The sequence below is a fragment of the Cervus elaphus genome, chromosome 26 (assembly GCF_910594005.1).
Source record: "Cervus elaphus chromosome 26, mCerEla1.1, whole genome shotgun sequence".
Taxonomy (NCBI): Eukaryota; Metazoa; Chordata; class Mammalia; order Artiodactyla; family Cervidae; genus Cervus; species Cervus elaphus.
Genome location: NC_057840.1, coordinates 33,154,382 through 33,170,326, shown reverse-complemented (window position 1 = coordinate 33,170,326; position 15,945 = coordinate 33,154,382). Strand labels below are relative to the sequence as shown.

The window sequence follows — 15,945 nt, the reverse complement described above, 5'->3', positions numbered from 1 at the left end:
TTTCTGGGATGTATTTCTCACTGTACCCTCTTTTCAGAATCTTCTTTTAAATGTCACCAGTCCTCCTTCTGGAAATCTGTCAATACCACCCTGCTGTCAGCTCCTGAGGACTCCATCCTCACGTCACCGTCTCTGATGTCACAGCAGGACTGAGTGGCTGTGTTGGAAACCTTGCTCCCTCATTAGCTGTCAGAGCCCCATGAGGACTGGACTCCTCCCTTCCCCCCATCTGGCCTGAGGATCTATCACTGGGGCCTCCATGCGATGGGTGTAAACTGTCTGCACAGTAGGGGTACCTAGGTCAGGGGGGCTGAGGAGGCATCTGCTGAGTTTGGGGTCTGGACAAGGGCTTCATGCTTACTCTCCTTGCAGCATCACCGACCACGGACCCCCCCTACAGTGCACACCATGGCCCCAGCCATCGACCTCATCACAGGGGTCTCCGCTGGGGTTCTCGCCAGTTGTAGCATGAGCATCCTAGCCTGGATACTTTACAAGAAAAGGTACTGCGGTCAGAATCCAGAGGGAGGGCAGGGGCATAGGGCCTGGTGTGAGGACGGGGAAGGTGAATCCCAGCCAACCGCTGCCCCTCACTGAACCTCCTCATCCTGGAAATGAGCAGGTGACTAAGACCCCATATCACCTGAGAGCAGAACTCAGACAAGCTCAGCCCTGAGATCTGAGAGGTCCCCACTGTCAGCAGACATTGTGAAAAGGGAGGGGCCCGCACTAGGCTGAGGGCCTATTGATGCTGAAAGGGTTTAACCTCGTCCCCTGACTGAGCACAGACCACTGGCTGGCAGGGCCCAGGGTGGGTGATGTGAGAACAGCAGGCGCTCAGGGCGAGGGTAGGCTGAGAGCAGCATGGGGGCTTCTCATGACGTGACACCCAGGGGCCAAGATGAGAGGGGCCGGGCTCTCATCCCAGGAGGAAGGGGTGGGAAGGCCTTTGCAGACCCAACTCCAAAGGCCTGTTCTCACAGGAAGTGGCTTGGGCCAAGCAGGCAAGGCAGGAGCCCCACAGCAGAGACTGTGGGAAGGGGCGAGGCCAGGCCTGTGCTCCTGGGGCAGCAGCAGTTCTGACTCAGCCTGTGGCCTGCCCGTCACCAGCCTCCTGGGGACCCAGAGCCTCCATCACTGAGCAGCCCTGCCTTGAGCAGAGGTCCTGGGGATGGTGGGCCTGAGCTGGGGTGGAGGCGCCCAGCTGTGCGGGACCAGGAAGAGATGGGGGACAGGGACCCTGGTCCTGAGAGCTGTGTGTGCTGCTGGCTCAGAGGCTGGAGGGGAGTGAAGGAAGGAGGTTTGCCTGCAGCCCCCCAAGGCTGTCAGGAGGCAAGGCCCCTCCTCTGGGGACCTACTCTCTGGTCCTTTAGGCCCCTCTCGGGGAGGATCCGGACCTGAGTAAAGGAGCAGATTGATTCCTCACTGGCTCCAGTCCTGAGCCTGAGCAGGGGGTGTCAGGCCTGGGGTGACTCTGTGATGCAGGAAGTAAGGAGGAGGGGACAAGAAGCTGCTGGGCCTGGGGTGGGGGTGGGGGTGGAGGACATAGGAGCCCCTCAGTGAGGGTGGGGCTGGGAGGGGGCTGGGGAGGGGCAGCCCCAGGAAAGTGACGGGATTCCTCAGCCCCCTGGACCAAGGCCTCTTTCTTTTCTGCAGGAGACGGTGCTCCCACGAAGCCCCTGATATGTGCTCTGTTGGCCTCAGGACTGTCTTTGCTTGGCTGCCTTTGATCTCCTGCTGTTTGCATAATTTGCATATTTTTTGATAGAAATGTTTTAATAGAGATAATGTATTATTTTTGTTTCATATTATGTTTTGAGAGTGAGTATGATGAAAAAAGTGCTTCCCTGGTGGCTGAGATGGTAAAGAATTCACCTACAGTCCAGAAGACCTAGGTTGATCCCTGGATTGGGAAGATCCCCTGGAGGAGGGCATGGCAACACTCCAGTATTCTTGCCTGGAGAATCCCCGTGGACAGGGGCGCCTGACGGGCTGCAGTCCACGGGGTCACGAAGAGCTGGACATGACTGACAGACTAAGCACACACAGCACGTGATGAAAAGACTGTGGTTTATCTTTGTAGAATTGGTCCCATTGTGTCTCAGTGGGCACTCTGCCTCATTCAGCGATGAATCCATTACTGCACGATCCTGCTGGTGTGGCTAATCAACTACCACTGGAAGATCCTGGGACCGTTTCAGTTTGACAGTTTCACACAAGGCTGGCTCAAAGTTATACGGGTCCTGAAGCTATTTCTCCCTTGGAATGTAGTTTTCTAACTTCAGAAATTATTCACCAGTTATCTTCTTAGTGATTGGAACTGATTTTATTTTATTTTAAAAGCTGTCGGTTTACTGACACATAATTTGTTGTTCATAAAATGAGATGGCAGAGAATGCTGTTCACTTCGGACCTCAGGAGTCCAGACCCTAGGCATCCCAAAGCTGGTGCCCAGTCACAGTGACACAGATGTACCATATCATGTCTGTTACCACATCTGATGAACATCCTACTCAGGATCTTTTTTTCCACCAATTTTACCATTTTCCCTTGGTGGTAAGTTTTGCTTTCTTATCATGCATGTGTTCACTAGAGGAGCACTTTTGATTTCATTTAAGAACTTTTCCTTTGCATTCACAACTTGATTAACTGATGCAAATGTCCTGTCTTCTGGCTTGTCCTGGCTTTGGCCATGTCTTGGATTTAAAGTGAGAGCCATGTGATTCTTCCTTTCACTAGGACACTTTGAGGCCACTGTAAAGTTATTTTTGGCCTAATTTCAGTATTGTGTGTCTCAGGAACTCAAGAGGTCTGAGGACACAGAGAGAGATGAGGGAAGGGAAGGTCAGTGGAGCAGTCAGAACACACAGCATTTATGCATTACGTTTGCCATCTCATGTGGGCACAGGTCCTGGCCCACAGAACAATTCCAATAAGAGCATCAAAGATGGTTGATCACACAAAAACAGGAACAAGATGGACGAATAGGAAGCCCTGAGCACCCGCTTCCTATGAACACACCTAAAGTACAACTTCCCTGGACTTCCCTGGTGGCTCAGATGGTAAAGCATCTGCCTACAATGCAGGAAACGTGGGTTTGATCCCTGGGTTGGGAAGATCCTCTGGAGAAGGAAATTGTGATCCACTCCAGTACACTTGCCTGGAAAATCCCATGGACGGAGGAGCCTGTTAAGCTACAGTCTGTGGGGTCTCTAAGAGTCGGACACTACTGAGCGACTTCACTTTGCTTTTTACTTTACTTTTAAAGTACAACTTCATACAAAATCACTCTCATGCTCTCTCTGTGAACATTCTCTTGCTAATGTCTGGCAGAAACCCCCTCACAGACAAACCCAGAAATCATGTGTTACCAGCTCTAAGGGCAATCCCTCAGCCTTGTCAAGGTAACAGAGAAAAGGAAGCAGGACAGGGTGGGAGGGGGGTTCAGGAGGGAGGGGCTGTATGTATACTTATAGTATGTATATGCTTATTTATATATACAGACACTTATGGCTGACTTGCATTGTTGCACAGAGAAACCAACCATTGTAAAGCAGTTGTGTGTGTGTGTTAGTCACTCAGTCCTGTCTGACTGTTTCTGACCCCATGGACTATAGCCTGCCGGGCTCCTCTGTTCATGGAATTCTCCAGGTTGTCTTCCAATTAAAAAAAATTTTTTTTAATTAACCAGGAAAAGGGCCCCATATTGCATGATAGCAGTTACTAGGCAAGCTCAGTGTTGAGTTCTGATAATTCCTCACCTCCAACAGCCTGTGGGAAAGGACAGAAGTCCACACCAAGTCCAGATTTATGGCCTGTTGACACTAAAGGGATTTAGCAAAATCAGGCTTGACTCAAATCAGACTCTCACTTTGGGAGGGGCTCATGTGGGGTGGGGTGGAGACAGCAGAACCCAAGGCATGAGCAACAGACAAACTGGAGTGAGGGCAGCACTAGACATGGCGCGACCTAAGTCTCCATCAATGGCTGAGTGTCGAGGAAAAGTGAGGTAGATATATATATTCACACAAGGGAATATTACTCCTCCACACAACAGACGGAAATCCTGTCGTTTGTGACAACAATGAATGACTTTGAAGGCACTTTGCTAAGTGAAATAAGCCAGAAAGACAAAGGCAAATATTATATTATCATACTTGTGTGGAACCTAAAAATAATTTTTTAAGAAGCCTCAAATATTATGGAACAGAGTGGTGATGATTGTCAGAGGTGGGGCTTGGGGAGGATGGGAGGACGGGGTGAAGGCAGCAAAAGTACAAAATTCCACCTATAAAGTGAGTAAGTCCTGGGGATGTAATGTATATCATGGTGTACAATACTGTACAGTTGACCCTTGAACAATACTGGTTTGAACTCTGTGGGTCCACTTGAACTCAGATTATTTTCAATAAATGCAGTACTACCCAATCTGCCATTAGTTGATTCTGGAGTTGGTTGAGTTCTCCAATGGGGACCCATGGATACAGAGGGCTGGCTACGGGACCCAGGCATCAGAGGACTGAGGTATCCTAGGTGGCTCTGGAACCAATCCCCAGCAGACGCCGAGGGACAACTGGATTGTATCAGCATATTTGAAAACTGCTAAGAGTGTAGATCTTAGATGTTTTCCCAAAAGGATAAAGAAAATTGTAACTATGGGTGTGGCGATGGTTGTTACCTGGTCGGTTATGGTTTTCACATCACAATATATACAAATATCAGATCATTATAACATGGAGGGAGAATGATAGCAGACGCCCTAACGAGTTAGATTTCTCATGTGTGCCTGTGCTAAGACTCCTCAGTCGTTTCCGGCTCTTTTCAATCCTTTGGGCTGTAACCTGCCAGGCTCCTCTGTCCATGGGGTTCTCCAGGCAAGAAGACTGGACTGGGTTGCCATTTCCTCCTCCAAGGGATCTTCCTGACCCTGGGATCAAACCCACATCTCTTAGGTCTCCTGCATGGGCAGGTGGGTTCTTCACCATGAGCACCACCTGGGAAGCCCAAGAGTTCTCATGGAAACAAACGATTTAAGGAAAAGCTAGATCAGCTTTTCCCCAGACTGGAACTCTCAGACACTCCTCACAAACTCTTGGTATTTATAGGCTAAATGTCCCTTTGCCATGAGGAAGACGTGGCAGCCCACTGCAGTATTCTTGCCTGGAGAATCCCATGGACAGAGGAGCCTGGTGGGCTACAGTCCATGGGGCCTCAAAGAGTCGGACATGACTGAAGCAACTTAGTACCCTTTGCCGTAGTGACTTCACACATTCTCAGGACAAGCACCCAGCGGTGCCCCAGGACAGATGATCTAGAAAGTGATTACGAACCACAACAGAGGAAATGGCACTCTGACACGTCTTACATCATTCGTGTATGGAGCCAAAAACACAACAGAGAGTCAGTGTGGGAGGCAGTGTGATGTGAGGGGTGCACGTGGGCTGGGGAAGACCTGTGTGCCTGGGACCCTGGAGGCTCCAGGTGAATATGGGGGCAACTCTGGGTGAGGGGCAGCGAGGGATTCTTACTAGAGAGGCTGGGTGGTGCCCTTTGCCCTCTGACTTGTCCCAGCTTGATACAGACCTCCGAGAAGATTGGTGAGATGAATGAATGAATGAAATGAGAGGTGGGGAGGGACAGTTTACTCAAACTCATGTCTATCGAGTTGGTGATATCGTCCAGCCATCTCATCCTCTGTCATCCCCCTCTCATCCTGCCCCCAACCCCTCCCAGCATCAGGGTCTTTTCCAATGAGTCAACTCTTCACATGAGGTGGCCAAAGTATTGGAGTTTCAGCTTCAGCCTCAGTCCTTCCAATGAACACCCAGGACTGATCTCCTTTAGGATGGACTGGTTGGATCTCCTTGCAGTCCAAGGGACTCTCAAGAGTCTTCTCCAACACCACAGTTCAAAAGCATCAATTTTTCAGCTCTCAGCTTTCTTCACAGTCCAACTCTCACATCCACACATGACCACCGGAAAAACCATAGCCTTGACTAGATGGATCTTTGTTGGCAAAGTAATGTCTATGCTTTTCAATATGCTATCTAAGTTGGCCATAACTTTCCTTCCAAGGAGTAAGCGTCTTTTTATTTCATGGCTGCAATCACCATCTGCAGTGATTTTGGAGCCCAAGAAAATAAAGTCTGACACCGTTTCTGCTGTTTCCCCATCTATTTCGCATGAAGTGATGGGACCAGATGCCATGATCTTAGTTTTCTGAATGTTGAGCTTTAAGCCAACTTTTTCACTCTCTTCTTTCACTTTCATCAAGAGGCTGGGTGGTGTCATTTGCATATACACGCTTTCAGGTACGGACAAAAAAAGGAGAGAGAGAGAAGTCTCCAGTCGCATAGGCGAAGTCCTGTCCTCCCAGTTTCGCCAGAGGCCAGAACCGCGCGGTCGCCGGGCATCACGGCGCTGCTGGGCTGAGACCTCGCTTGCGCGGCTCCGCGGCCCGGGTGCTCCCGCCTCTCCCGGGCGCTGTCCGTTCCCCGCCCCGGGGCCCCTCTTTGTCACCAACTGGACGCAGCCGACGGAGCTCTGGAAGAGCCGGGACCACGCGGCGCGTCGGGCGAGAGCGATTCAAGCTGGAATCTCCGTTTCGGACTTCTCTTGTGATCTCAAACATCGACCATCTCAACCTGCGACCTCGGATGGAGCGCGCAGGCGAGGACCGCGCCCCTCCGATCACAGGCTTTCGACACGGGAGCCGGGTGAGGAGGGAGGAAGGGGCGGCGAGTGAGACCCCAGGGCGGGTCTCCCCACCGAGGGCTCCGTCGTCTCCCGCCACCCCGAAGCCACCACCCCTGAGGCCGCGGGGTTGAGCCACTTGCTCGGGCCACGGGAGGGGGTGGGGACGAAGAGGGGTGCGGGGGGAGATGCGAAGGCTGGGGGAAACTATCGGTCAGGAGAGGTTGCCTTTGCGGACTGCTGGTTGATAAGAAAGGACTGAGATCCCCACAGCTCCGCTTTCAGCTTTCAGCTTGCTGCTCAAGTGGTCTTAGGAGTTGGCAGCATGCCAAGTTAGAGCACTTCGTTTGGTGCTATAGTTATTTCGTTACAGCGTCCCGGCCTCTCTGGAGTTTCGGCTCCAACGCTTGTACACCCGCCTTCCATTGCAGACCACGTGCGGTCGCCTCGGCCAGTCGGATTAACGCTGGGGTGCACTGGGGGAGAGAGAATCTTGATCACTGAAGACAAAGTCCGCCAGGTTAGGATGGAGAAGGAAGAAGGAAGTAGGGGGAAAATGCAGGATGACTGAGCAGAAGATGGAAAAAGAAGCAAAAAAGTCAGCTGGTCGAGGCGGGGGTGGGGTGGAAGGAGCCTTTGTCAGAAGGAGGGGAGAAGCCAACACAACCCTGAGCATTTTGTTCACAAAAGTTAAGGGGTCTTGGAGGGTGGGGTATTTAAAGTGAATTTTGCTTTTTAATGTCGCCGCTGTTTTTTGTGGTTGTTGTTGCTGTTTTTAATAAGGAATTACGTTTGGATACTTGCAAGATACTTCCTCGGTATAATTGTTCTTTGCATTGTTTTTCAACAGGGCTTCCTCAGTCTCTGAATGAAGACTTTGGGCGGTGGGCGGAGACAGAGGTGCAGACACACTCCAGGCTACAATTTGCCCCTTACTCTTCTAAAACTGCTGGGAGGAATGTCTCTAGCTCACACCGCAGGCCATCTTTTGCTGATACTGCAGCTGATAGAACCCAGGAAGACTCTGGGCAGTGAGTGTCCTGGGATCTGGGGCTCTGGCAGGGGGAGTGGAGCAGGGGAGGAGGGGAAAGGAAGGGGCTCCACCCTGGTGGGGGCCTGTCTTCCAGCTCTGAGGATGGTCAGGTGTGGTTTAGCTGGACGGGCTGCCCAGGAGGTGACACCCAGTGTGCAGGGACTCCAGCCCAAGACAGGGTGCCTGGGCCTGTGCTCCTGGAGCAGCTTGCCCTCTCCTGCCAACTCCACCTCCTTCGGCAGTAAAAACCTTCCTGGTGATTAGGGGCCCCTCCTGAATGTAGCCTGTGTTCTGTGGTCTTTTTTTTCCAATCCTGTTGAAAGTCCTGTTTGTTCAGATGGATTTTTAAGCCACTAGAAGGCAGACATTGTCTTCTGTTTTTGCTGCCTCAGAAGTTGGTACATGACGGTAAAAATATGTCACATAAATCTTCCTGCTAACAGTATTGGACCCAAAGGACCCACAGTGGCATCCAAGAGATTAAAGCTCAGACAGTTGAAGATGAGGCAGGACTGAGGATGCAGAAGAGGAGGGGTCTGGGATAAAGACCCCTCCCTCTGCAACCAGGCCCTGGAGGGGAATCTCCCAGACACACCTGTGGTTTTCTCTCTCAGATGCCCCACTCTCTGTGCCTCAACCTCACTGTCAAATCTCAGTGCAGACCAGGACAGCCTTGGTGTCAAATCCAGGGCTCCACGGACACAAAGCCTTTCCTCCAGTATGACAGTGACAGCAACAAGGTCAGACCTTTGGGTTTCCTGGGGGAGGAGGTAAACGACACCAAAGCATGGACTGAATTGAGCCAGACGCTGGGAAAAGCAGGAAGAGAGCTCAGGATGGTCCTGCCTGTCATCAAACTGGACAAAAAGGAGATGAGGGGTAAGTATGGGAGGGGGTGGGGAGCTAGAGACAGCAAGAGAGGGGTAGGGACGGAGTGCATGCAGGGAGGTCCTTCCTGTGAAAAGACTGAATGTGATCCAGCCTTAGAGACCCAATGGACCTGATGGGTAAGAGGGGGAGGTCATGGTCAGAAGACCATGGGCCCCTAGATGTACAGACACGCTTGACTGGCTGGGGAGGATGGACTGTGGACAGTCCAGAAAGATTCACTGTGTGAGGGGTGCAGGTCCTCCCTCCCTGCAGGTCAGGCTGTGTTGTCAGTGTGAAGCTGAGCAATGCTCTGGTGGGTCCATGCTCTTCAGCCTCGATGGACGGACAGCCCTCCTCCTTGACACCATGAGCATAACCTGGACAGTCATCGATCCTGGAGCCACAGGCCTCAAGGAGGAGTGGGAGAACAACCAGGAACTGGCAGAGTATTTCAGGAAGATCTCAACGGGAGACTGCAGTTATTGGCTTAGGGAATTCCTGGAACACTGGGAGAACATGCTGCTCCCAGAGCCCACAGGTAACTGAGTGGGGTGTGGGGGAGGTGGTAGCTCTCTTCAATGGTCTAGTGCCTTCATGTGTGGATATGAGCATGTATGTTTGTGCAACTGAAAATATGATGGATGAATGGGGTGACTGATCTCTTGGTGGACTTCCTGTCTGGAGAGTCAGTGATGGGCATAGCACAGAATTTGCCAGCACCCTCCTTTCCGAGCCCACCTCCCTCAGCACAGGAGCCCCCTTCCTCATTAACCAATGACCCAGTCCCCCGGCACTCTCGATGGTCCCCAAATCTATATACGCATTATGTTTCCAGGCCTTCTCTTCCCTCTGTTGTACTGATCCTTTAACCAACTCCAATGTCACTTAATGAAGCCCTTATCCCTTCCCAGACAGAATTAAGTACCCCCAATTGTGTCCTCCTCAAACAGGACTTCTCACAGTAAACATGTCCTCCTGAAAGATAATCAGATGGACATTTGTGTCTCGGTGACTCAGACGGTAAAGAATCTCCCTCAAGGCAGGAGACCCTGCCTTCAATCTCTGGGTAGGGACGATCCCCTGGAGTAGGAAATGGCAACCCACTCCAGTATTCTTGCCTGGAGAATCCCATGGACAGAGGAGCCTGGTTAGCTACAATCCATGAGCTCGCAAAGAGTCAGACATGACTGAGCAACTAACACAACTCAGGAGAAATATTAGCTCCACAAAGAGAGAGCACAAGCCCATTCGTCTTTCCACATCCAGACCTGAAGAGTGGCTTCACCTGAGTCAGTAACTATATGGGGAACGTGTGCTGCCTAAGGACAGCAGGTGCTGAGGAAGGTGTATTCTTAGATTTGACAAGGCTTTTGCTTTTTCATGTTAGAACCACTAATAATGGCCCCAGATATCAGCCAGTCTGCATCCATCCATTTGGTCACTTGCATTACCCTATTGATCATCACCCAATTAGTTCTAATTGCTTCATCGTCATGAATCTTATGAAGAAATCAGGGACCACAGCAGGTGAGAAGCCGGCTGGCCTCTGGCCCCTAGGCAGGTTTGTTCTAGTCAGGACTTGGGAGAGGTGAGCCTCGGGTCTCACCAAGCCCCTGTCCATTGGACCCATCTTTACCTAGATGATGTTCTGTTTTGGTCTTGGGCCCCCACACTTCCCTGTAGGGTTGGGAGCACTCTGTTGTTGGGGTAGAAGAGGCTGGTGTGGGCAGCAGGACAGTGCAGTGGGAGTGGGGATGAAGACAAGTGTCTTCTCCTGGTGGGGGCACCGGGTACAAGATGTAGACGTGGTGGGGTGGGGTGTTGTCCTGAGATCTTACTCAGGCTGTCCCAGCCCTTTGATGAAAAAAACCTTTTCTTCTCTGATGATAGCATCATCTAGCTCAACATATTCCCCAATGTTCTAACAGCAATTCTATCATCTGGATGTTTCTCCCTGGACTATGAGAAGGTACAATGTTAAACCAACTCTGGGTGGCAAAAACTGACCCTTGATGACAATCTGGCTGTTGATCTAATATATTACCTTCTACTCAGAGTGAGGTTTAACAAGAAGCTAAAGAAATTCATGCTTAAGAATTCCTTCACTTTCCATGACTGTTGATGGGCCCTTAAGATGTATTGCTTGGTCATTTTGAGGATTTGCAAAAGTCAAATATTTGCTCACAATCAGTTAAGACTTCCAGTTCTATTCTTTCCATCAGACTTCCCTTCATGTGGGGTGGAATTGGGGTCGGGGTCGGGGGTTGGCATTTTTAAAATTCTTTTAAGAAGATAATGCATTAAGGATATACTTATGTGATTTAATGAGACATAATCTATGTGTTCACACTCATTTTCATGTATAGTTAAGTTACCACATGCTTTTATGGGCTGAATGTGTTCTTAATTTATGTGATAAAATCCTCACCTCCAGGAAGACTTGTTGAAACAAACCACTCAGTCGGTGGTGTGTGGTTACAGTCTGTGTTGTGATACAATAGGAGGTATACATTCCTGTAACAGACTTTCTAAAACCCACATTTTGGTGTCATATTTCGTGTTCAGAGTATAGAAAAATAGCTTTTCTTTAGAGACCTAGCAGACTAATGCATATGCAGAAACCACAGTCAAGTGCTAACTGCCTAGATGTCATGACACAAAAGTATGAGTTGCGGCTCCCAGGCTCCAGAGCACAGCCTCAGGACTCGTGGCCCGTGAGCTTAGTTGTTTTGCAGCATGTGGGATCTTCCCGGACAGGGATTGAACTCGTGTCTCCTGCGTTGGCAGGCAGATTCATCACCAAGGAGCCACCAGGGAAGCCCCTAACCAAATTATTAAAAAGACATTCTAAGCTTGACTCTAAATCTTATTTCAATAGTTTATGGAGGAAGATTAGATGTTTCATGACTTAAAACCAGGAAATTATGCATACTGGAAAAGATATTATTTAAAGGGCTATCTACAACCTAGATGGACCCTTATCAGGTGCTCTAAAGTAGCTCATGCACAGCAAAACTGAAGAGAATTAACTCTTGGATTAATATTTCCCACTTAGAGAGGGCGACTGCACTGAAATGGCTAACAGAGAACACTGCTGACCTCAGAAACACCTAAAAACAACGCTCAAACCAAGAGGATGTTTGAGCTCATACATTCATACCAGGAGAAGAGGAAGGCAACACTCGGAAAAAATTTTAACCTTTCAGTTTTCAGTAATGTCTAGACAAATTTGAAGTTTTCTCCTGTCAGGAATATATTCAGGGTTGCAGAGAATTCAATCATAAATTGTACCTTTACCCAATGAGTATCACATGAATGTTTATTGAAACTCCTTTATTTTAGGGGCTCAAATGTGTTGAAGTCCTTACTATTAGGTGAAGGAGACCTCACCTGGAAATAGGGTGTGTGCAGACGTAATCCAACCAAGGTGAGGTCAGGGTGGATTAGGGTGGGCTCTAATCCAGTGACTGGTGCCTTTACCAGGAGAGAGAAATGTGGACATGCAAAGAAGAGACAGATACAGGGAGACAAGACCCACGGGAAGAGTGTCATGGAAGGACAGAAATAGACACGAGCTCCGCAACGCCAAGGGTTTCCGGGAACCACAGAGCTGTGCACGGTACCTCGGTCGTGTCTGCCTCTTTGCGGCCCCATGGACTGCAGCCCACCAGGCTCCTCTGTCCATGGATTCTCCAGGCAAGCATACTGGGGTGCGTCGCCGTTTCCTTCTCCATGCAACCACCAGTAGTCAGGAAAAGAAAAGATGGAGCCTCCCTTAGAGCCTTCAGAGAGGGCCCTACTGACATCTTGATTTCTGACTTTTAACCCTCACAACCTTGAAAGGATAAATTTTGGTTGTTTCATGCTGTAGAGTTTGTGGTAATTCTTTATGACGACTTCACTGTCCCAACCAAGCCTGCGGGGGCTTAGGCTGCATTCCCAGCGCAAAGGGAACTGGTGAGCAAGAAGGAAGGCAGGAGCCAGTTTTAGCAAAGAGCCAAGAAACAGACCCAGGGACGTCTAGACACATGACACCTAGTAGACAAGGTAGGAAATACCAGCGATGCAATACATGACCCTGATGCAGTACATGACAACGGGAGAAGTGGCTAATCCTGTAACTAAAGGAGGATTTCTATTTAGCACAACACGCAAACGTTCACTTTAGTTTGATTAATGCATGAAGGTGACTGTCCGTGGGGGCTCGGGTCTGTATGCCAGCAGGAGCATGTTTGGTGAGTAGTTTTAGGTATGGGGCTGGAGCATTAAAAAGGAGAAGGCACGATTCCAGGTAGGACCCAGACAGAGATCTAAAATTCCTGGCTCAGCCCTGGGGCGGAGTCCTGGCAGCCAGCCCCTTCCCAGAACCACCCTGAGCTGTGTGTGGCTTTGGGGCAGCTGGAAGGCCCAGTATCTTGGGGAGAACTGGTCAGCGTGACTGTGTGTGTGTGAGAGAGAGACAGAGAGAGAGGTGTGCGTGAGAGGAGGAGGGCAGGAGAGAGGAGTGATTGTGTTAGCTGCTCAGTCATGTCTGACTCTTTGCGACCCTATGCAATGTAGCCCTCCCGGCTCCTCCGTCCATGGGATTCTCCAGGCAAGAATACTGGAGTGGGCTGCCATTTCCCACTTAGGTTGTGTGGGGCAGTGACACTAATTTGTGATAGGAAGGCGAATGTGAAGAGAGTGAGGGAATGCTGGGAAGAGTGTGTTAGATGTGTGGGGAGCAGCCACAACTAATGTGTGAGAATGTTGGGAACCTTGGTGTGTGTGTGTGTGAATGTGTGTGTGAGACTGTGGACAGGTGAGCCTGGGGCAGAAGGGGAGTGGACAGTATGCATAAGCAGAGGGCCTGGGAGGGGATCCCCTGGGGGACCCAGAGAGGAGGAGGAGAGTGAAGGGAAGTGCCGTGAGGGGGAAGTTTCTGGATGGCAGCGGAAGTAGATGGGAGCCTTCTGTGTGGAATTTGTGTGAAGGAGTGTGTACAGACAGCGTGAGGAAGACAGGGTCCCTGTGGGAGGGGAACACGAAGTGATTTGGCAGAGAGTGGAGAGCCAGTGGGGCAGGCAAGCAGGCACTTGTGTGTGAAAGGAAGTGTGTGGGGGTGGGAGGTGGGGTGTGCCCAGAGGGAAGCGGGTGTGAGGAGACCTGCACGGACAGTTTCAGGACGGGTGACGTGCGCAAGGGGGGGAGGATATGAGTGAGAAGCGTGAAGCCTATGTGGGGAGCACGTGCATGTGAGGGGGGCTGTGTGGGAGGCTGGAGAGTCAGGGGGGCTGTGGGTGATGGAGTTGGCTTGTGTGTGTAACTGGGGCTGAAGTGTGGGAAGACAGGTGTGCATGGAGAGTGTGGGGTGAGCGGTGTGTCAGGACTGGTGCTGAAGAGGCCTCAGAGGTGACCGGCTCCCCAGCTTCTCCCTTCTCTGGGCCTGGGCCCTCTGGCCTGCACAGCATCACCCCAAGGTCCCAAGGGAACCAAACATTGGCAGGGACAGGGAAGAAGCTGTTACCCCCTGACAATTTACTTTGTCTTTTTTTAACTTGGAAACACGACGCAAAGATATCTGCCTTGTGACAGCTGTCAACCGGGGTCACCCGCCTTCACCAGCTGATGCCTCCCCCAGGCCCAGGGGCTGAACTGCGTTCCCTCCCTCAGCGTCTCGTCAGCCTGGGGCTTCCCTGAGAGCTCAGTTGGTAAAGACTCTGCCTTCAATGCTGGAGGCCCCAGTTCAACTCCTGGGTCAGAAAGATCCCCTGGAGAAGGGAAAGGCTGCTGCTGCTACTGCTAAGTGATTTCAGTCGTTTCCGACTCCGTGTGATCCCATAGACGGCAGCCCACCATAGACGGCAGCCCACCATAGACGGCAGCCCACCATAGTCGGCAGGCTCCCCCATCCCTGGGATTTTCCAGGCAAGAACATTGGAGTGGGTTGCCATTTCCATCTCCAATGTGTGAAAGGGAAAAGTGAAAATGAAGTTGCTCAGTCGTGTCCGACTCTTAGCGACCCCATGGACCGCAGCCTACCAGGTTCCTCCATCCATAGGATTTTCCAGGCAAGAGTACTGGAGTGGGGTGCCATTGAGGGAAAGGCTACCCACTCCAGTATTCTTGGGCTTCCCTGGTGGCTCAGCTGGTAAAGAATCCACCTGCAATGTGGGAGACCTGGATTTGATTCCTCGATTGGGACGATCCCCTGGAGAAGGCAAAGGCTACCCAGTCCAGTATTCTGGCCTGGAGAATTCCATGGACTGTATAGTTGGACACGACTGAGTGACTTTCACTTTGGAGCCTCTGAGGACTAGGATTCCCTTCAATTCCCTCCTGCCTACTAAACTCAGGAGGAGGGACTCCTGTGGGGGGCACAACCGGATGGGGAGGGGACCCAACACTCTCCACCGCGCCCCTCCCACCTCTCCAGGCCCAGACCCCTCACTGTCCCCCAACTCCTTCCTCCCACCTTGCCCTTCTCCGCACCTTCCCTCATCTCTTACCGCTCATCGCAGGTGTTCCCAGGTCTGTCCAGAAGCTCAGGTGGGAAGCTCAGTGCCGAAGAATTGATGCTTTTGAACTATGGTGTTGGAGAAGAGTCTTGAGAGTCCCTTGGACAGCAAGGAGGTCAAACCAGTCAATCCTAAAAGAAATTAGTCCTGATTATACTTTGGAAGGAATGATGCTGAGGCTGAAGTTTCAATACTTTGGCCACCTGATGTGAAGAACTGACTCATTGGAAAAGACTCTGATGCTGGGAAAGATTGAAGGCAGGAGGAGAAGGGGACGACAGAGGATGAGATCATTAAAAAGCATCACCAACTCAATGGACATGAGCTTGACCAAGCTCCAGGAGTTGGTGATGGATAGGGAAGCCTGGCGTGCTGCAGTCCACGAGGTCACAAAGAGTCAGACATGACTGAGAGACTGAACTGAACTGAACGGAACATATCAATCACTTCCCACACACCCATCTTCGATACCATCACATTCAGGGCCAAGGTTGCAACAGACGAACTTTGCAGGGCACATGAGGACTGAGTCAGCACTCCCCATGCCAGCTAGCACCTGAGTTTCCTCACAGACACTTAACTTGGCTACAGCTTCATTGTCACTCCAGCCCTGATGTGAGGTGGAGGCTCCACGGGGGCATTGGAGAAATAGGCTTTCCTTCATTATGACAGTAACAGGCCCAAACCCTTGCTTCTCTTGGAGGAGAATTAATGCCTTGAAGGCCTTCTCAGAACAGACCCAGACCCTGGGGGAGACATGGGGCAAGCACTCAGAACCTGAGGCTGTTCAGCTGGAGAATTGTGGGCCCAGGGTCAGAGGTGGGAACCCGGGCCTGGACACTCTCAGGGGAA

The 15,945-nt window shown here is 51.0% G+C and overlaps 1 protein-coding gene across 1 annotated transcript; it reads left to right on the top strand.

Moving 5' to 3' along the window:
* Window positions 1–7,341: 7,341 nt before the first annotated feature.
* On the top strand, window positions 7,342–12,408 carry LOC122684468 (retinoic acid early transcript 1E-like). Its single transcript, XM_043888589.1, has 4 exons — window positions 7,342–7,724; window positions 8,341–8,605; window positions 8,853–9,134; window positions 12,080–12,408. The coding sequence occupies exons 2-4, from the start codon at window positions 8,341–8,343 to the stop codon at window positions 12,373–12,375; spliced, it is 843 nt and encodes a 280-aa protein (XP_043744524.1). The 5' UTR covers window positions 7,342–7,724; the 3' UTR covers window positions 12,376–12,408.
* The last annotated feature ends 3,537 nt before the right edge of the window (window positions 12,409–15,945 follow it).

Bases quoted from the DNA above. Each gene is read 5' to 3' on its own strand.
- LOC122684468 (XM_043888589.1), top strand. From the start codon at position 8,341: ATGCCCCACTCTCTGTGCCTCAACCTCACTGTCAAATCTCAGTGCAGA. The intron at 8,606-8,852 runs GTAAGTATGGGA...TGAGGGGTGCAG, and splicing joins GGACAAAAAGGAGATGAGGG to GTCCTCCCTCCCTGCAGGTC. The intron at 9,135-12,079 runs GTAACTGAGTGG...TGCCTTTACCAG, and splicing joins GCTGCTCCCAGAGCCCACAG to GAGAGAGAAATGTGGACATG.